This window comes from Hemicordylus capensis, chromosome 2 (assembly GCF_027244095.1).
Source record: "Hemicordylus capensis ecotype Gifberg chromosome 2, rHemCap1.1.pri, whole genome shotgun sequence".
NCBI classification, from domain to species: Eukaryota; Metazoa; Chordata; class Lepidosauria; order Squamata; family Cordylidae; genus Hemicordylus; species Hemicordylus capensis.
The window spans coordinates 305,006,801-305,028,348 of record NC_069658.1 but is presented as its reverse complement, the minus strand read 5'-3'; the positions used below and the strand labels follow the sequence as shown (position 1 = coordinate 305,028,348).

At 41.8% G+C, this 21,548-nt stretch overlaps 1 protein-coding gene across 9 annotated transcripts in view; it reads right to left on the bottom strand.

Annotated features, from left to right (window-relative positions):
• The window catches only part of DNAH12 (dynein axonemal heavy chain 12), a 277,218-nt gene that overhangs the window by 79,786 nt on the left and 175,884 nt on the right, over positions 1-21,548 (bottom strand). For all 9 annotated transcript variants that reach the window (XM_053291166.1, XM_053291165.1, XM_053291159.1 and 6 more), the window contains 8 exons: positions 19,629-19,795; positions 18,774-19,029; positions 15,750-16,049; positions 11,821-11,999; positions 9,268-9,460; positions 8,220-8,381; positions 3,242-3,436; positions 1,954-2,087 (listed from right to left, as the gene is read on the bottom strand). In XM_053291166.1, coding sequence (XP_053147141.1) covers positions 1,954-2,087; positions 3,242-3,436; positions 8,220-8,381; positions 9,268-9,460; positions 11,821-11,999; positions 15,750-16,049; positions 18,774-19,029; positions 19,629-19,795 — 1,586 coding nt within the window. The remainder of the gene's footprint in view (positions 1-1,953; positions 2,088-3,241; positions 3,437-8,219; positions 8,382-9,267; positions 9,461-11,820; positions 12,000-15,749; positions 16,050-18,773; positions 19,030-19,628; positions 19,796-21,548) is intronic.

The window sequence follows — 21,548 nt, the reverse complement described above, 5'->3', positions numbered from 1 at the left end:
GAGTGCTCTGCTCTGTGGCTACTCCTTTGTGGGGTGCCTCAGGGCTTGGTTCTTGCACCCATTCTTTTTAGCATCTACATGAAACCGCTGGGGCAGGTCATCTGTTAGTTTGGAGTGAGATTCCATCAATATGCCGATGATACTCAGCTTGTCACCCCAGGCCATTCCGGAGATGCTTTTTCTGTGCTTGCCCAGTGTCTGGAGGCTGTCAGAATCTGGATGGGTCAAAACAAGCTCCGACTTAATCCCTCCAGGATAGTCTCTCCCTGAATGGGATTGTGCTGCTCCTGAAGGAGGTGGTCTGTGACTTGGGGATCCTCCTGGACTCACGGCTCCTGCTCGAGCAGCAGGTGGAGGCCATGGCCAGAGGTGCCTTTGCCCAGCTTCGGCTGGTCCACCAGTTGCAGCCCTATCATGACTGGCAGGCCCTGGCAATGGTAACTCATGCCCTCATCATCTCTTGTTTGGATTACTGGAATGTGCTCTACCTGGGATTGCCTTTGAAGATGACCCAGAAGCTTCAGTTGGTCTAGAATGGGGTGGCCCACCTGCTTATGGGCGCTAGAAGATATGACAGTGTGACACCTCTTCTGCAGTCACTGCACTGGTTACCTATTTGCTTCCGGGTCCAATTCAAAGTGCTGGTTCTTACCTTTAAAACCTTTCAGGGCTTAGCGCTTGTTTACCTTCAGGACTGCCTCTCCCAGCCTGTCCTGTCCCATCCTGCGAGATCTTCTTAGGTTGCCCTTCTTTCGGTCCCTGGTCTCAGAGAGGTCCATAGTACTAAGGCCCCTGGAAGGGCTTTCTCTGTTGCCACCCCTTCATTTTGGAATTATCTTTCCCCCTCCCCCAGATTCAGTCTGCCTTCTCCGTTTTAAGACCTTATTGAAGATATTTCTTTTCCACCAGGCATTTGCCCTTTAAAATCTTTTTTAAAAATAAAAATAAAAATCTCGGATGCTGTTCTTCCTTTGTCCACCCTGAGTCTGTGGATTGGGCAGTATATTAAATCTTTTAATTAATTAAAAGTCTAGAACTGGGATGGTGCTCCAGATTGATCACCCCATATTCACCCTTTTTTGGGTGGGATGTGATCTGGGGGGCAAACCAGCTGTCCCTCCAGAGCTGTTGACTCCTCAGGATCACCATCTGTGTTGAGAGCCACCTCAGGGTTCTGCTCCTCATCCTCTCTGGGGGAGATCATATTGGGGGGTTGGAAACCCGGTCTGGTGGGGTCCTGGCAGGGGGTGGCAGTTTAACCCATCCCCCCATGCCATTTTTCTGGGAAATGCTTGACTAATAAGCAGAAGGTTTCTGGTTCAAATCCTTGCTGGTACTATATTGGACAGCAGCGATATAGAAAGATGCTGAAAGGCATCATCTCATACTGCACAGGAGGAGGCAATGGTAAACCCCTCCTGTATTCTACCAAAGAAAACCACAGGGCTCTGTGGGCGCCAGGAGTCCACACTGACTTGACGGCACACTTTACCTTTACAGAAGCTTCTAACTGCCCTGCAGGGAAAAACATACATGTACATGTAGGAATAAATATTCAATATACACACAGGAGCTCTTGTTCACCAATCCAGCATTAAAGTGAGGATCAGCAATGAAGTTGCAACCCACTACCTATTTACTCCAGGCAAACCTATACATCTGAATGAGATCATTCAAAATTGGTTGTAGATTGTATTCTAGCATTAACACTGAGCATACTGCATTTCTCTCCTAAATTTTTTGTTTGCTTCCTATAAAAGCATTATTTTTAATCTTTTGTTTGCTTCCTATAAAAGCATTATTTTTAATGCTTTAAAAATTGGAACAACCTTATTTATGTCACTGATTAATCATTAATACCAATTAATAATATGACTCTCAGCTCTTCCCTTCTAGCTGATGTCCCATATTTATATTAGCCTGCTTTATAAAAAATAAATATAGGAAGAGAACCTTTCAGAAAGTGATAACACAGAAGTATGGAAGTGTTTACAGATTGGAACAACTTCCTGACGTTCATTTTCCGTGAGCTGAAGCCTTTCCAAGAACTTAATAGCCACACGTTCAAGAGCATCTTCAGGCCATGGCTGAAAAAATAAGAATATAAACCTTACTTGTGATCTACTTTTCATTATTAAACACAGCACAGTTTGGGGGTCTGTTCTCACTATCAGTTCTTTATGCAATCTGCTACAAGCAGTTGTGCAAGGAAGAAGCCACACTCTGCATTACAGCTCATGAATTTTGCATTCCCCCCTTACTGTTTGCATTTCCCTTCCTGGATTTCTCAAACAAAATTGTGTGCACCATTAAAGAAGTTTTGCCCAGTTGGTGAAGCCTGGATCCATATTTTGTCCCTTTCTAGACGGTGTCTTGTATTTTCTCTGTTGCTATTCATTTTTCACTTTGTATGTGTTGTATTTTAAATTGTACTATCAAATCCATGCATCTAGATGTGCCGCTAATTTTCTTGCCCAGCAAATGTTAGAAACCTGAACCCAAGAACTTAGCTGTCCAGAGACTTTGTTTATTATCTTTCTTGATGTTTCCCACAGCAATGAAACAGTGGGAGAACTATTATATAGCAAGCTGTAAACATACTGAAATTCCAGATTTAGTTGCATGTAGCAAAGTATACACAACTAGAAAGTTTGAAGTGCCATGTTTGTGTGTGTGCATATTTCCCCAGTAACAAACCAGTATGCCTTGAGGTACTGAGTTTCAGAGTAATCAGGCGGGGGTGGTGGTATTATTTATAGTGTGCTGGTTCAGACAATACTTGTCTGACCAGCCCGAGGATACGCTCATGCATCAGATGAACCCCTATCCCCATGTGACTAGGCAAAGCTGCACAGCACACTAGAAGGGGGAAAGCATGTGTGTGTTCATGGAATGCACACGTTCTGATCATGTGTGCTCAAACCAATCAGACAAGTATAGTCTGAACTGGCTCAGTTCCCATTCCCTGTTAACAGATGCATAAAATATTCAAAGCTGCATTACTCTCAAAACTATGGAAGATAGTAATGTTTTTAAAATATATATAATATAATATAATATAATATAATATAATATAATATAATATTATATTATATTATATTATATTATATTATATTATATTATATTATATTATATGTAATTTGAGAGTAAATGTACCCTGCATCAAAGATTTTATGTAGTATGAAAATATTGAGGCTGATGAACTATGTTCTGAACCACCAGTATAAGTAACCTTACAAACCTGGAACCAGTCAATGGTGCAGCAGTTGATGAGAGATGGGAACTGTCTCAGTCGGTTGCGAAAAGCGTCTCCAATTGGACTGAAAGCTACCACAACATGGAGATTGTCTTTGCAACGGTTCACAAAGAAAGCAAATAAGGCCAAAGGACTGAGTTCTTCATGTTTACTGCCAGCTTGGGCTACTGCACGAACACCCTTGAAGAATAGACTCATATAAATTACACTCATTCAACAGTATGAGACTGCAAAATAATTAAATCAATAAATAAGATAATTAATTATTATTGTTGTTGTTGTTATTGTTGTTTACACAGTCAGACAGGTGTTATTGACTGGTTTGTTTTATCCAGACATCGAGTCCTTCCCAAGGACCTGGGATGCCAGAATTTTATTGTCAATGTTGTTGCTGTTGTTATTATTATTATATATATTGTCACAGAATATAGACTGTTCTCAGTAAAGTTGCTTTTTGTAATTGGCTGATGGTGATTTCTGTGGCCCCTATGGTGTTGAGGTGCTCTTCAAGTTGTTTCGGAATTGCACCTAGGGCACCAATTATCACTGAGATTATTTTGGTCTTCTTCTGCCACAGCCTTTCAATTTCAATTTGTAGATCTTTGTATTTTGTGATTTTTTCTATTTCTTTTTCTTCTATTCTGCTATCCCCTGGTACTGCTATGTCGATTATTTTAACTTGTTTTTCTTTCTTCTCGACTACAGTTATATCTGGTGTATTATTATTATTATTATTATTATTATTATTATTATTATTATTATTAAATTACATTTATAAACTGCCCCATCCAGAGGCTCTGGGCAGTGTACAACAACTTTTTAAAAGACATAAAAACACACAATTCAAAACACAGTGCTAAAAACAATATAAAACAATTCAAAAACCATTACAACCATTTAAAACCAATTAAAATACTTTTAAAAAACAACAACATTTTACAAGGCTTGGAAGGCCAGGCCAAACAAATAAGTTTTTAGGGCTCTCTTAAAGGCCAACAGTGAGCCTAAACTGCGGATATCTGCCGGGAGTGCATTCCATAGACCAGGAGCAGCTACAGAAAAGGCTCGGTTTCAAGTCGCCACCAGACGTACCGGTGGTAACTGGAGACGGACCTCTCCAGATGACTTCAGTGAGTGATGGGGATCATACTGAAGAAGGCGCTCTCTAAGGTAGCCTGGACCCAAGCCATTCATAGCTTTAAAGGTAATAACCAGCACTTTGTATTTTGCCCGGAAACATATCGGCAGCCAGTGCAGCTGTTTTAAAGACAGGCGTAATATGGTCTCTCCAGGTTACCCCAGAGACTAATCTGGCTGCCGCATTTTAACCTAACTGAAGTCTTAGAACTACGTCCAAAGGCAGCCCCACACAGAGTGCATTGCAGTAGTCGAGCCTGGAGGTTACCAGCTAATGCACTGTATTCAGATCATTCTCTTCAAGGAATGGACGCAGCTGTCAAATCAGCCGAAGCTGATAGAAAGCACTCCTGGCCATAGCCTCCACCTGAGATACCATGGTGAGGCCTGGATCCAAGAGCACTCCCAAGCTGCATACCTGTTCCTTCTGGGGGAGTGTAGCCCCATCGAGCACAGGAAGATCTAACTCATCCCCTAAATTCCGATCCCCCACAATGAGCACCTCTTTCTTGCTTGGATACAGCTTCAATTTGCTATCCCTCATCCAGGCCATTACTGCCTGTAGGCAGGCATTTAGGGAGTGAATGCCATTTCATGATGATGATGATGATGATGATGATAAGGAGAAATAGATTTGGGTGTAATCAGCATACTGATAACACCCTGCACCAAATCTCCTGATGACCTCACCCAGTGGTTTCTTGTAAATATTAAAAAGCATTGGTGACAGAATGGAGCCCAGAGGTACTCCATATAATAGCTCCTGTTTTAAAGAGGAACTGTCACCAAGCTTCATCATCTGGAATCTGCCTGAGAGATAGGAGCGGAACCACTGCAAAGCAGTGCCTCCTGTCCCTAATTCTCCCAGGCGATCCAGAAGGATATCATGGTCAATGGTATCGAACGCCACTGAGTGATCCAAAAGAACCAACAGAGTTACACTCCCTCTGTCGATTCCCCGGTAAAGGTCATCCATCAGGCCGACCAAGGCAGACTCAACCCCATAGCCCGCTCTAAAGCCAGTTTGAAATGGGTCTAGATAATCAGTTTCCTCCAAAACCATCCGGAGCTGGTTAGCCACCACTCTCTCAATCACCTTGCCCAACCATGGGAGACTGGAGACCAGCTTATAACTATCCATCACTGAGGGATCTAGGGAAGGCTTATTAAGAAGTGGACTAATCATTGCCTCCTTCAAACAAGGAGGCATCCTCCCCTCCCCTCGGCGATGAGTTAATGATATTAACTAAGCCATCCCCAACAATCCCCCTGCTAGAAAGAAGCAGCCAAGTTGGGCAAGGGTCCAGAGAACAAGTGGTAGGCTGCACCGCCCCAAGCAGCTTGTTCAAGTCATCAGGCATCACAGATTGAAACTGATCCAATCTAATATTGCAGGAGGGATTGCTGGATACCACCTTAATAGACTCTGCAGAAACAGTGGAGTCCAAGTTGGCCCGAATACAGGAGATTTTGTCCGCAAAGAACCCATTAAAAGCATTGCAACAGAACAAAGTCCCCGGGGATTGGTTTGAATTGCAAGGAGCCTGAATCAAACTCCTCACAACCCGGGACAGCTCTGCTGGATGCGAACCTGCAGAAGCAATGCACGCAGACCAAAAAATTTTTTTGCCACACACACTGCCTCCACATAAACCTTCAAATGGGCTCTATGCTGTGTCCTGTCACATTCAAGCTGAGTTCTCCTCCACTTGCGCTCTAGTCACCTAACTTGCTGCTTCAGACCCCATAACTCCTCTGTATACCAAGGGGCCACTTTTAAAGCAAATCAGAAGGGATGCTTCGGAGTGATCGTGTCTACTGCCCTGGTGAGTTCCCTATTCCAGGTTCCCACCAGGGCATTGACAGAATCACTAGCAGGACTAATATCAAAACCCTCCAAGGCTTTTTGGAATCCGACTGGATCCAACAGCTGCTCGGGTGGACCATCTTAATAGGTCCTCCACCCCTGCAGGGCTGTTTATAGCATGACAAAAATGAAATTATTATTTTTTCTTACAGAGTGTTAGATAGCAATAATTCTTCAAATCCAATACCTGAGGAAACTGCATACTAATCAAACTAGTTAAAATGCAAGAAAGAGATTATGGTATCTGATGAAATAAACTGAAATCTACTTCCTCAATGCTTAAATAATTTTATTTGTTTGTTTGTTTAATAAACATATTTATATACTGCCCAAAATATGCATCTCTGAACAAAATATAGTAGTCAACATCCAAATTAATGTCGTGCTCATGGAATAACTTCTTTTTGGTCATGCAAAGAACATAGGAACATAGGAAACTGCCATATACTGAGTCAGACCATTGGTCTATCTAGCTCAGTATTGTCTTCACAGACTGGCAGCGGCTTCTCCAAGGTTGCAGGCGGGAATCTCTCTCAGCCCTATCTTGGAGAAGCCAGGGAGGGAACTTGAAACCTTCTGTTCTTCCCAGAGCGGCTTCATCCCCTGAGGGGAATATCTTGCAGTGCTCACGCATCAAGTCTCCCATTCAGATGCAACCAGGGCAGACCCTGCTTAGCTATGGGGACAAGTCATGCTTGCTACCACAAGACCAGCTCTCCTCTCCTAAGGAAGAGAGGCAATCTTTGGTGATCCCTCCTTCTTTCTATAGCTACCTGTGCTGCCTGAAAAGATGTCCCTGAGGCTTGTGGGACTGCAGAGGGAAGAGGGATTCTGCAAAGGTCCTCCCCTCCCCTTGCATGAGGAAAAACACTCTTCTGCAAGTGTGGTAGAAGTCTGGATGTTGGCCACTGAAACCCATAGATCACCACCCTTCTTCTCTACCCACTAAATAATCTGGAGGACAGGTAAAGAGGTACATGAACAGCACTCTCCCTTCTAAAAGGATGACAAGGTAGGGGCAGATTCCATGAGCTCATCAGCAGGCATCCACTGCTGTGCATATGTGCATCTCTAGAATGGGGACTGGATGACTAGTAATAATTGCTGGATAGAGGACATTTTGTGCCCTCAAAACAGCCCCTTCACATAGATGGCCTCACACTGGCTCAGAGGTCAGGACCAAAAAGCACTGTTACATCAGATAGAAAACTTAATATTAATCTTCACTGCTTGTGCATTCTACAGACTCCTAACTACACTGGAGCAAGTCAATTCAAGAGACTGAAATAAAAATAATGTGAAATGAAGTCTTAGCATTAAGTTTATATAATTAAAAAAAAACATAGGGTAGCATCCAGAGTGATACTTGTGCAAAGTGCACTAGCACAAGGCATCTATACCCTGCCCCCCTGGTTCCTCCTGAAAAGTAATTCTTCCGGGTTATGGGATCCTTGGCAATGACACAGGACACAGCACAGGAGGATGCAAGGAGACTGGGGAAAACTCAGAAAGGGCTAGCAGAGTAACTGCTCTGCTAACAGATTCTGGGCATTTCTGCCTGACCACCAAAAACTCTGTACTGCATTCCATACACAACCATCCTACACACCCTTCAGGGGGAATTGGGGGAATCAGTGGGATGAGGAAACTTGCATAGGGGGAGGAGAAAAATGGCTTGAGTTAGCAAATGTTCAAGCACTACTGTGGATGCTACCCATAATGTTAAGGCACCAATCCTGCTATTCTTTATACTTTATTTACTAGGGGCAAAATCCAACCAATGTTAAGAACTTTTATATCCCATTGGTTTAAAGGGCAACAATTTAGGTATGTGCTTAACTTTCTCAGTGAAATCAATGGGAATTAAAGGATTGTGGCATAGCTATATCTCTGTGGGAATGTAATATTTTCATAACAACATTTTGTTTTAAGAGAAATATGAGCTTCTCACAAGGATACCTCCATAACATCTTGTTTTTCATCTGCTGCAAAAAGATTAGGAACTTCTCCAGTATTGAGCACACTGTCAACATCCTCCAAAAACCCTTCTTCTTTGATCTGTGTGTCTGTGATAAGAAACACAGTTTTCAAGCCTTTCATGCCTGCACTCCTCAGAAGGCTCTAAAAGCAAATGTGGGGAAAAATCACTCAAACAATTTAATCTTATACTTCTGCATTTTGGTGGCTAAACATGTACACCTACATATTAGCCTGCAATGCTAATATCGGATCACCTTTGTTGGAGGGTCCCTGCCCACCTAAATTTGAGTTTGTGGATAGCCAGGCTTTTGCTTTAATGCAGGGTTTCTTAACCTTAGGCCCCCAGATGTTGTTGGTCTACAACTCCCATCATCCTCAGCCACAAAGGCCATGTCTGGGGATGATGGGAGTTGTAGTCCAACAACATCTGGGGGCCCAAGGTTAAGAAACTCTGCTTTAGTGGATACTTTAGCATGAAAATTTATCCCTCAAGATATCCCTCAAGATACATGTCCATCTTCCTCTTCTTCTCGCCTCATCTTTAAAAAGTGCCTGAACATATACATATAGGTAGGTCAGTTGGCAGAAGCAGACAGAAAGAAATTTTGTTACATGCTTTTCAGAGGATCAACGGTGGGTTTGTGTAGTGTACTCTGAACCTTTCCATGCCATATTCTTTTATTTAAAAATTGGATTTTAAATGCATTTCTATTGTATGTTTATTGCATTGTTCTTATGTAAAGTCTTAACTGGTATGGAGGTGATGATTTTTATTCCTACTATTATGGTACCACAGTGAACTGTGAATGGACTGGTGGTACAGAGTGGGAGGTAGAGTTAAACCACCACTGCTTTAAGGAAGAAGTGAGGCTGAGCCTTTCCTCATGAGGCCTCGCAAGTTCCTAGCTTGTTAAAGTATAATCTAGAACCAGTAAAAGAGATTTCATTGAACCATATAAAAATAACTGATTTTTGAACCATTTTAAAATAACTGATTTTAACTAAGCTAATCTATGTCAATTTTTACCTTTAAATCTTCCCTCCACTCATTCATTCCATAGCTCTTAGAGATTTCTGGTTGGAAAATGTTCATTTTTGCCATAGATGTAGCCAAACGAGTCAAGGACTGGCGCCCACTTCCTCCCATTCCAACTAATAAGGCATTACCTCCTGATTGTTTCAGGACACGGCTTATGCGAGACAAATGTTCCAGCACATACCTATCACAGAAATATATACATCACAATTAAAACTGAAGGCCTAATATATTTAGTTACTGGGGCGGGGGGACATTGTGTGTGGTATTCTCTACACCACTATTCTCTACACCACTATTATGCCCAAAGTATTTTTGGACATATTAATGATTTCTATTTCACTTTTCTTTTTTGAAAGAATGTTAATAGGAAGGTCTACATGAACAAAGAAACTGGTATCAAATATCATCTCAGTCCGATATTCTTGTCAGAATATAATTATTAGGCCTGTGCAAATTTGGATTGGCAATATCGGAATTGATCCAACATTGCTGCAGATGGTTAAAAATCAGCCAAATTCCAATCCGATACCGGGTCCCCGATATCAGATCAGAATTGCCACAATTCATGTTGGAATGTCAGAATTCATATTGGAATTCATATTGGACTGTAGGAAGCATAAAATGGCGGAAACTGCCATTTGAAACCCAAAGAAAAATTGATTGTTTCCCTAGAGATCAATGGGGAAATGGAAAAAATTCAGGAAAAATAAAGGGCTGGGTTAGGACTTCAAAATTCAGTACAGATAAAGTACATGTTAGCAGAGCTCTATGTAGTGAATTGGAAGTGAATTGGACAATCCTGCAATTTTTAATGATTTTATTTGTTTATGATGAGTTGTTCATCATACGAGGTGTTCTTGCATAAGAGCAGCATTCTGGCAATTGTAGTATGGTGTTCTTGTGCAAGAGCACCACTTTGCCAAACAGGTGTTCTTGCACAAGAACGCCTCATAAAACAAACAAACAAAATCATTAAACATTGCAGGATTGTCCAATTCATTTCCAATTCACTACACAGTCATTCCATCCTGTGTTTCACTACTGCTGAATTTTGAAGTCCTAGCCCTAGCCCTTTATTTTTCCTGAATTTTTTCCATTTCCTCATTGACTTCTATAGGGAGCAATCTGATGTTAAGTCAGACTTCCAACCAGAAATCTGACTTTGACTCAACATCCAATGCCCCCAGGTGCCCAAGAAACTGATTCCATCAGATCAGATTGGATTTGGATCATATCTGATTTTTTTGTGCATGCATAGCCCTAATAATTACAAAAGTTCCATGCAGCTTTTTAAGGTATTTATATTTGAGTATCTAATATAATCTTCAAAGATTAAGAAATTCATAGACATGTGTCCACATGAATGGACATATGTCAAGAAACCTCTCAGTGAGGTGAATGTGCCAGTTGCAGAAAAGGCCCCTTCTGCTCCTCTGATGCCATTTGGGTGGGAACTGCCTGAGGTGGCAGCTCAAAGGCAGCATTGCCTGCACTGCCATTATCCACAGGCTTCCTCAGAAAAAGCAAACAATAACCTGGACTGTGAAAGTGAAGTAATGGCTTATTCATTGGCTTAATGCCAAGCAAACTCCCTCCTTGTGGCAGTAGGATTGGAGCTGTGTGGGCGGCAGGGCGGAGAATGAGCCGCAGGTACTGGCTGCCACTGTCTTGTGGCAATAAAGAAAAAAAATGCCTTCCTTGCTCTCTGCCCCCCCCCCCAATAGCCTTGCAAATCAGAAGCAGAGCAGTGTCTCTGCAACCCAGCCTTGGAGCAGGAAAAATCTAAACCCAGGTGAAGCCCCATCTCTCAAACCCAAAACTTTGCCTTATTTATATGACCCTGCCCAAAAGTGAGAGGAGGATATGATGACTCATTGTGGGGATACCCTCCTCCACTGAGAGAGAAATAATGGCTGACATCCTAGCTAATGCTCCACATGTGCAGCCAGTAGATGCTCACCTGCAGCAATTCTATCTAGTCCTGCTTCAGCAGCATGGCCACTCACATGCAGGAGGCATGATTTTTTTTTTTTTTTTGCTGATCTCTTCTTCCCCTGAAAGGGTGCTACACAACCCAAAATTATGTTCCTGAAGGCTGCACTGCTCTGGGACATACCCAGACAAATGTTGATTGGTTAGTAGTTCCATTACAAACATTCTATATTTCAGACTGCTGAATTCCATATTTTTACTGGGTTTTGCGGGAACTTGAGAAAACAGCTAACAGATATTTGGGCTTATAATATAAGAACTGCATGTTTAAATGTCTACTTTGTCTGCCAAACATATAAACTTTTTTCCCATTCATAATATGAATGAATTCTTAAGCTGTGGTCTTAGAAAGAGTTGACATGTTGCAGAAGCTCTGTACAAATCATTAGTGGGTTAATCCAAACACTTGGATCAGTTTGATCAAGGTTCTGAGTTTTCAGAAGAAATACAAATGCCATTGCCCTAAAGAGGAATAATTTCTACAAACTGTAAAAAAGAATGTCATCTAAATAACTATTGATGTAAGTTATTTATAGAGAGTGCCTGCACCTGAAAATTACTAAGTTCATTCTTCTTTTGTGAGTTTGGTTATATTCATCCAAACACAAATCCACAACATCATTGAACATTTGCACACTTGGAATTTCAAAATAAAGCCTTTCATCTCCTTCAAGATCAGGACTCATGTAGTCTCCAAACAGCAGACTTCTCATATCTTCTTCAGTTACCTATTGGCAGAAAATAAGTAGCACATGGGTTAGTTTAGTTATATACTGGCTTGGATCCAGATCACTCATGTAGTGGTGCTTTCCTGCTCCCTCCTCCCCACTGCAGTTCCCTGCGCTCTCTGAAAAGCTTAGGAGTGGTGTGGAATGTGATGCAAGGGGCAGCAGTGGGGGAACTGGCACCTTGGGCAAGTGGATTTTGCATGTGCAATTCCCATCCAAGCCACTGTGTACTTAAGCAAAAGAATAAGCAGGCACAAACTAGGGCCATGTTGCCCTAATTTAAGAATGGTAACAAAGATTCAATAAGTGGTCTGGGAGCACCTGAAGCTGCAGCATTGCTTAAGCTAAGTGGATGTGAACCTGATCACACTGAGCTTCCCATGCAAGAACAGGATCTAAGTGAATTATTAATGAGCTGTTCTAGTAAAAACTAATCTGCCTATTTTCCTTTTACTATCCCTACAACTGGACTACATTTGGTCCAAATCAGTTAGGTAGTTTACAAGTTAGCCTACTTACTCCTCAAACATTTGCACGACCATCATCTTGAATCCAGGGGCGTATCTAGGGTGGGGCAGGCAGGGCACGTGCCCTGGGCGACACTTGAAGGGGGGCGCCATTTTGTAAAAAAAAATTTAAAAATTAAAAATGGCTGCTGAAAAGAAAATGGCCACCGTGCATGCTCAAATGGCCTCTGTGAGGCCCTAGGTCATGCCAGGCCTTGCAGAGGCCATTTGAGCATGCGCGGTGGCCATTTTCTTTTCAGTGGCCTTTTTTTAAAAAAAGATTATTTTTAAAAATGGCCACCACAAATGCTCAAATGGAAGGCCCTAGAGGCCAGCGGGGGGAGGGGGAACCTTTGCAACCCCCCCCCACAGACTTTAGGAAGCCCTCCAAAGGGGCTACAGGAGTAAAAAAATTAAAAAATTAATATAGTATAAGACACTGTACACATATTCAGATTGGCACTATGTACAGAGAATCAGGGCTTGTGAATACTGAGCTGAAGCGTATGAGCTAGGATTGTATTCATTTGCTCTTACTTTGCTTCTTGTGATAAGTGAGTTAAATATGATGTCTTGCTAATATGACTATTAATGGTGAGTTTGTCTTTGAATCAGTGTGGAATCCTTAATATTAAGGCCCACTGGGAGTTTCTTGCTCTCTTTCTCTCATTTTAACTGTCTTTCTGAAATACTAGAATATATTCCAAGCACTGACACAGTTTACTCTGCATATCCTTTAATTATTTACAGAGTATCTGGGAAAAGTCAAATTCTCCATTGATTTTTAAAACTTATGTAATGGTGATGCTACAGTGCATAGTAGAGTATTAGACAGGCACTTCTGTTTAGTTTTCCAAGTACACCTCCACATAGTATTTGGGTATTTCATGAGCCCCAGCATACTGAAATTTGTAGTTTTCCAGCATTTTTTGGTCTGGCTAAGTCCACTGCTAAATAGTTTTTGAAATATTAAAAGATTAACGAGCCTGACTTGTATTTTTCAGCTGATATTATGGTATAGTTATCTGAAAGATGGGTGTCAGATGCTTGGACAGGGGGCGCAATTTCAGTGCTTGCCCTAGGCGCTATTTTCCCTAGATATGCCTCTGCTTGAATCAGGGTGGATGACATCATCACAAATCATGCTGTTGAGGTGTTCCTGTGTGTCACTTACTACAACTCTACCAAATTTGTTTCAAATCAGTTAGACAAGCCTGCTCAACTTTAGACCCCCAGCTGTTTTTGGACTACAACTCCCATAATCCCCATCCACAGTGGCCAATAGCCAGGGATAATGGGAGTTGCTTTCTACACATGCACAGAATTAAGTACCTTAGGGGACAGTGAAAGTGGGAGGAATAGAGAGCAATCATAACCTGAAATGTCTGTCTTTGTGTGGACAGAAAATAGCAGGATGAATTAATAAAAGAGCTGCTGGGTATGGATGCCCAAGAATAACTCCTGCAAGCAATTCTTACATGAGCCCATTGAGCCTCCTGCAAATAATCCCTTTCATTGGAAATACCCCAAGTGTCTAAATTATAGATTAAATGTACAAAAAATAAAACAGTCACTGGCATGATACACAGCATTATGTAACACAGCACAACATAACACTATGCCCTGAGGCTGCTGCAGACATTAGAACAGCCATGCTTGATCAGGCCCAAGTCTCATCCAGTCTAGCATCCTGTTTCACACAGTGGCCCACCAGATGAGATGAGGGCATGCCTTCTCTCCTGCTGTTGCTCCCCTGCAACTGGTATTTAGAGGCATTTTGCCTCTGAGGCGAGAGGTGGCCTATAGCCACCAGACTATAGTAGCCATTGATAGACCTGTCCTCTGTGAATTTGTCCAAGCCCCTTTTAAAGCCATCCAAGCTAGTGGCCATCACTACATCCAATGGCAGAGAAATCTATTGATTAATTATGCACTATATGAAAAGGTACTTCCTTTTGTCGGTCCTACATTTCCTGACCATCAGTTTCATGGGATGACCCCTGATTCTAGTGTTGTAAGAGAGAAAGAACAATTTTTCTCTGTCCACACACTCTGCTCCATGCATAATTTTATACACTTCAATCATGTCTCCCCATAGTCGCCTCTTTTCCAAATTAAAAGGCCCCAGATGCTGTAGCCTTGCCTCATAAGGAAGGTCCTCCAGGCCCCATACCGTCTTGGTTGACCTCTTCTGCACCTTTTTTGGTTTTACAATGTCCTTCTTAAGATACAGTGGCCAGAACTGTATACAGTATTCCAAATGTGGCCACACCACAGATTTGTATAAGGGCATTATAATACTAGCATTTTTATTGTCAGCCCCCTTCCTAATGATCCCTGGCATGGAATTTCCCTTTATCACAGCTGCTGCACACCGAGTTAACACTTTTAACAAGCTGTCAACCACGACCCCAAGATCTCAATCTTGGTCATTCTCTGACAGCTGAGACCCCATCAGTGTATATGTGAAGCTGGGTTTTTTTGCCCAAATATGCATCACTTTACACTTGCTTACTATGGATGTGCAGAATGTTCCACGATTGGAACATTCTGACCCAAAACAGGCAGTTTAGAGTGTTCTGAGCTCGGAACAGAATACTCCTCAAATGTTCTGAGCATTTCAGATAAGTTCTGATCAGAATGTTCTGAGCACCATTTTGGAATCCAAAATTGCACTCTTCTGGCCTCAGCAGCACCACACAAATGGCCACTGTGTGTGCACAAAGGCCAGAAGAGCACCATTTTGGATTTCAAAATAGCACTCGGGATGTTCCAGCACAGAACAGGGTGGGAACAACCAACTTGACCAGTTGCTCTGACAGAATGTCCCAGGGATTTAGCATTCCATGGAATGCTAAATCTGTTTCATGTGCATCCCTTTTGTTTATAATGATGAACCCTATTTGCCATTTTGTCACCCACTCACCTAGTTTAAAGAGATCCTTTTGAAGATTCTCACAATCTGTTTTGGATTTCACTACCCTAAATAGTTTAGTGTCATCTGCAAATTTAGCCACTTTGCTGCTTACCCCAATTTCTAGATAATTTATAATTAAATTAAAGAGCACTGGTTCCAGACTCAAAAGAGTGAGCCCTAAAAAGTCCCAAGCTTGCTCTTTGCCATGTGAAAAGATACATGATTTAAAAGTTTTGTTGTTCTTCCAGTAAAGTTATGAAGCAATAGGCATACATATGGGTAAAAAGAGAGAGATACTATTTTGCAATTAATCATGTCAATACTCACAGGTGCATTTCCTTGTCTCAGGTGTGCAAATACTGAATCAAACGCTTCTTTGAAATGTTCTCTCACAATATCTTTTGTTAGTTTGAACAGCCAAGCTCTATCACTGTCATCCACAAGGCGGTCATAAAATACTCGAAAGACTTCATGCACAAAGAGACGAATCATTGTATTTTTGTTTACAACGCAATCTTTCTTAATGAGCAAACAACCTAGGATAACTCGTGAAAAGTCACGCAGATTGAAAGTATAGTGAGACTTGGCTGGTGTTGGTAATAGGTTTTCCATGGCCTTTTTATATACCTTGACATTGAAAAGAAGATGAGCAACAGAAAAACATTCAGATAATGATTTTAAAACATTTTGTACAATTGCAACACAGAGAAATTTTCTGAACATTTGCTTCAGCACTTGGGGAATAATTTTCTGGAGGAGAAGATAGAATATGAATCGGAGAAAGTGAGCTGGCATTTTACTTTAGATGATGACTGTGTTGATCCCATCAGCACATACACAAGCTACAATGATGGGGAACCACCACAGAATGAAAATGAATGCTGAATAAGAATGAATTAATAAGAATGAAATATTCCCTAAACTGATGCACTTTACAGTATTATAAAGGTGATTAATAATAATCTCAGAAATACATGTACTTCAGCAGTTATAGAACAGAGGCAAAAGTTATTACAAATCAGTAAATTGTTGCACAATGAACAATACAGTAAATTGGTCAGTTGTTACAATCACAGAAAGTGGGGAAAACCTTTTAATAGGACCCAGTGTAGCAGCAGAAACATAAAACACAAACAAGAGGAGAAGATAGCAAAGTATTAGAAATAGTGATGTGGACATAAATAGCTGTAGAAAAAACAAAAGAAATACTCCCCCTGCCCCAGTTATTGCTAAGTGATCATACCTTTGACCATTCTTGGTTGGTCTAAAATTGTCTCAGCAGTAGAGCACCTATTTTACATGGAAAAGATCCATGTTCATGGGGCGGGGGGTGGGGGGAAGATCCCTGTTACATGGAAAAGATCCATGTTCAATCCCTGGTATCTCCCAATAGGGCTGGGAAACGCTGGAGAGCTGCTGCCTGCTAGTCAGGGCAGACAATACAGAGGAAGATGGACCAATAGTGACTTGGCATAAGGCTGCTTCCTATGTAACCCATGTAGGATTTGACAAGTTAATCCAGAACAGCAAAATGCCTTTTGAGAGTCAGAAAGGAGACTTTTAATAGAATACATGTGTATGCATGAGAGGAGAGCTAGTCTAGTGGTAGCAAGCATGACTTGTCCCCTTAGCTAAGTAGGGAATGCTCTGATTGCATTTGAAAGGGAGACTACATGTGAGCTCTGTAAGATATTCCCCTCGGGGTGGATCCGCTCTGGGAATAGCAGAAGCTTTCAGGTTCCCTCCCTGGCTTCTCCAAGATAAGGCTGAGCAAGATTCCTGGCTGCAACCTTGGAGAAGCTGCTGCTAGTCTGTGTAGACAATATTGAGCTAGATCAGTGTTTCGCAACCTTTTTGTAGTCAAGGACCGCTAAATTCCTCGTGCAGAGTTTCAAGGACCGCTACATTCTTCATGCACAGTTTCCCAGACCAGCAGTTAGTAAAGGGGTTTCAAGTTTAAGTTTATCTATCTATCTATCTATCTATCTATCTATCAGACTTCTATACTGCCCAAAACTTGCATCTCTGGGCAGTTTACAATTAAAATAATATAAGCATTAAAATCATTAAATATGGAATCTTTTGCAAACATGGAATATTAGGGGTTCTCAACCTTGGGTCCCCAGGTGTTGGTGGACTTCAACTCCCATAACCCCCAACCACAATGGCATTTGGCCATTATGGCTGGGGATTATGGGAGTTGAAGTCCACCAAATCTGGGGACCCAAGGTTGAGAACCCCTGAATCTAAAAGCCTGGGTGAACAAATATGTCTCCAGTATGTCTTCAGTATGTGCGGGGTGGGGGTGCTTGTGATTACTCAATGGAGAGGGGATGTTGAGCCATTAGAAAAATTCAAAAACTACGAAACCAACATACAAGCAAGCTTTTGAATTCCCCCAAACAATTCATCATGCTGGATGTCATGCAAAGCAAAAAGAAGGTGAGGAGAGGAGAGCTGGGCAAGTTGTCGGTAGAGCCCGAAGTCTACAGTTTAACCCTCTCTTGATGGAGGTAGAGTTTTAGCCAGAGTTGTATAGTCGCAGGGCCAGATCCAGACCACGTTAGTCAGGACCACCCACTGAAATTAATGTAGTCATCTCTCATTTGTGTCAATGCTGCTTGGTCATGATCACCTGGCTTGATCTGGATCCTGCTCTTAATTGTGCACTTTGTGAGGCGGACCTAATGAAACCCACGCAGCTCCTCCAAAACTCCTTACAAACAGTTGTGTGGCAGGCGCTGGGAATGGTTTTTTTTATGGTGAAAGAAAACATGAAGAAGAGCGGTGGGGACCTGGTGTTAAAGGGAAGGGGGCAATTCTGAGATGGCAGGGCATGCGGGGCGTTGTAGTGATGGATGGCTCATCTTCTCGCTGGGGAGACGAGGCACTGTTCAGGGTGGGCGAGGCAATGGTGCACCGGACTGCACTCGGAAGGTCGCCTGGGTCCAAGAGCTGCTGCCGCTGTGCTTGCACACAAGGCGGAAGCAGGGCCCCGTGCCTCCATGATACTCCTCCTCTCCCTCTTCTGTGCCATGTGCAAAATTGAGGAAGTGAGGGCCTTGATTGCAGTTGTTTGTGGGGGGGAGTTGACTCCCAGTCAGGGACTGGCACTCAACCCTTCGGGGACTGGCAGCGGTCCAGGGACCGGTGGTTGAGAAACTGTGAGCTAGATGGACCAACGGTCTGACTCAGTATATGGTAGCTTCCTATGTTCCTAGGCAGCCAAAAACTTAATTTCTGAAACCCTCTTATATGTGCATCCTAAAAATTCAGCTGCATGATTGCCTGAAGTAAGATACTTTGGAGACTCTTTGCAACATTTTTGGGATACAGATATTTGCATCTTACCTCCATAGTGCCACTGACAATTTGGTTTCCAACTGTGAAATATTCAGGGATGAATTCATTTACTCTGAGATAGAAAGACACAACAGTGGAGAAAATCCGGACCATTGTTTCATCACTAAAGGAATTAATGGTGCAAATGTTGAAGTGTCGCAGAAAACGAGGCGTGACTGGATTTCTTCCACCACCTGGTGGACCCATGGCGGCCATCAGCTGCACATCAACTAGTACAATTTTATTTGTGTCTTTTATGTCATACCTTCAAAACAAATATGTGTAATATTCAGACAATTACAAACAACATAATATAACTTATGTATGTAGAAATATATGAACTATAATACCACAGGTTCTGATTCTGTTGTGTGTTTTTAAAAGATTTTTAACCACGGGTGCTGATTCTGAAGCGTTAACTACACTAGATTCATTGGGATTCCATGTGGAATCAAGGTCTTCCTGCCTTACTACTATTACAACTATGAATATTTATGTAACACTTTTCAACCAAAGTTCCCAAAGTGGTTTACACAGAGAAATAATAAACATGCTTTTATTAATAGTTTTAGCTCAGGGCTAAAACTATTAAGAACTACTAAACACAAGAACAAAAAGTTGTTCAAGAGAGTTAGGTGAGATGGATACTCTGAAGAGCAGAAACATGATAATGAACCTTTTGTCTAAAATTCACACATTCAGCTTTAATAACATACTGCTTAAAAGCTAAAGTGAAAAATGCAACTTTAAAAAACAATATACATAAGAAAGTAGCTTTAAAAGTGCAACTTCAAAACTAAATGAGCCTTACAGGATTCAATCATCTACTTATTTAACATCTTTAATCTAGACCTAAATAGTTACCAATTTCCATGATCAAAAAATTGTCTCAAAAGTTCAATAGGAGGCTGAGCTCCATATTGTTCCAATGCAGGCATATTCATGTCATCTACAAAGATTATACACTTCTTTCCCATAGGTGGGCCAAATATTCCTTTTCGTCTTTTGTCCAGCCTGGCCATGATAATGTTCTAAAATACAAAGCAGAAGATTTTCCCTATTGTTTATAAGTGGGTTATACAAAATAAAAAATGGAATTCTCACTTTTTTGTATTTTTTCCAAGGGGAAAAAAGATCATGATCTATAGTTACAGGGCATGGCAATTTTTTAAAATCAATAATGCCCTGAGGAAGCATCCCCAAGGAAAGGATGATGATGATGATGATGATGATGATGATGATAATGATAAACAACTTTATTTGTTCACTGCATTCCTGCCATTTCCGGGACTTCAGAGGAAGTAAAGTGGGGAAAGGCATGCAATGTTCCTTCCCCACTGAATTGTGGAGCAATTGTTGGTGGAGGGGAGACGGCATTATTATTATTACATTTATATCCCGCTCTTCCTCCAAGGAGCCCAGAGTGGTGTACTACATACTTGAGTATGTCTTTCACAACAACCCTATGAAGTAGGTTAGGCTGAGGAAGAAGTGACTGGCCCAGAATCACCCAGCTAGTTTCATGGCTGAATGGGGATTTGAACTCAGGTCTCCCCGGTCCTAGTCCAGCACTCTAGCCACTACACCACGCTGGATCCATCTTAAAGTATCATTGCTGCCACTGACCAGAAAGCAGCAGATTTCCAGTCGGAATATAGAAGGGAAACCACACACACACACACACACCCTGCAACTGACCCAGAAAATACAAAACAACACAATATTATATTTATCAAACTATATCATTTTATCAGACAGTTTTTCATTGAATCATATCTGATGATAAATCTTGCATTACATTAGTTCCAATTATTGGCCTGATGCAATGCAGTCGTACTATTTTCAGTGGGAAAACTGCACAAGGGGGAAGATTTAACCTTCAGGATAAAGCCTTCTCACAACCAGCTGTATTATGTGAAAAAGAAGTGCTTCCAGTTAGAACCATGCTTCCTAACAAAGCTTTTAGGTGCACATCTAGTTTGACCCTCAATTATTCTTTTTAGACTAGGGCTATGCACAAAGAGCTGGGCAAATATTCAAGCTTAAAAATAGCTTAAGAAAATGAGGGAGATATTCCCCCCCCCCAAATGGCACATCATGCCTGCTTTAGATTTTTTCCCCAGGCCTGGCTACTCACAAGTAAATGTACTGAAGAGTTAGTAAGTAAATTTGCCATTGAAAGAAGGAGGCACTGTAGGAGTGCCTCTTCCCTTCAGTGAGAGAGTCATAGAGCCAAACCTGAACATAACCTGGAACTTCCACTGGAGTCCTGGGAATGATGCCGGTGCTCCTGGGAACTGCGGTTTTTTGGAAGCTGAAGCAATGGCTTCAGGCTCAGAAATTCCCAGGAGCATCTCTGCTATTCTTAGGACTTCAGAGGAAGTAAAGAAAAAGAAAAGGGCACTTTACAATTCCAACCAGGAAAGATTCTGTATGCTCTCTTGCCATCGGGCACGAAGATACAGGCAGGCGGCTTTTCTCCTGACCTTTGTCCTGTCCTGTGTAGGAGAGAGGGTGGAGTGGGGCCAACATGAGCTTTGGAAGGATGAAAGGTTCAGTCCTACGAGAAGCAGGATTCCCTGCAGTGGGTCCAAATCAAATAGGGGACCCTTTTGTAGCTCTGAGGTAGTTCCCAAATTGAAGCAGCTAAGGCTGCTTTGCACAGCCACAGTGGGTGAATCAATAGTTGATCATGAGTACTGGTTTATCATTTGAGCAAATAATATAATAAACTCCATGCTTGGTTAAGAAAATATATTAAAAGTAATTCTCACGACAGTTCTT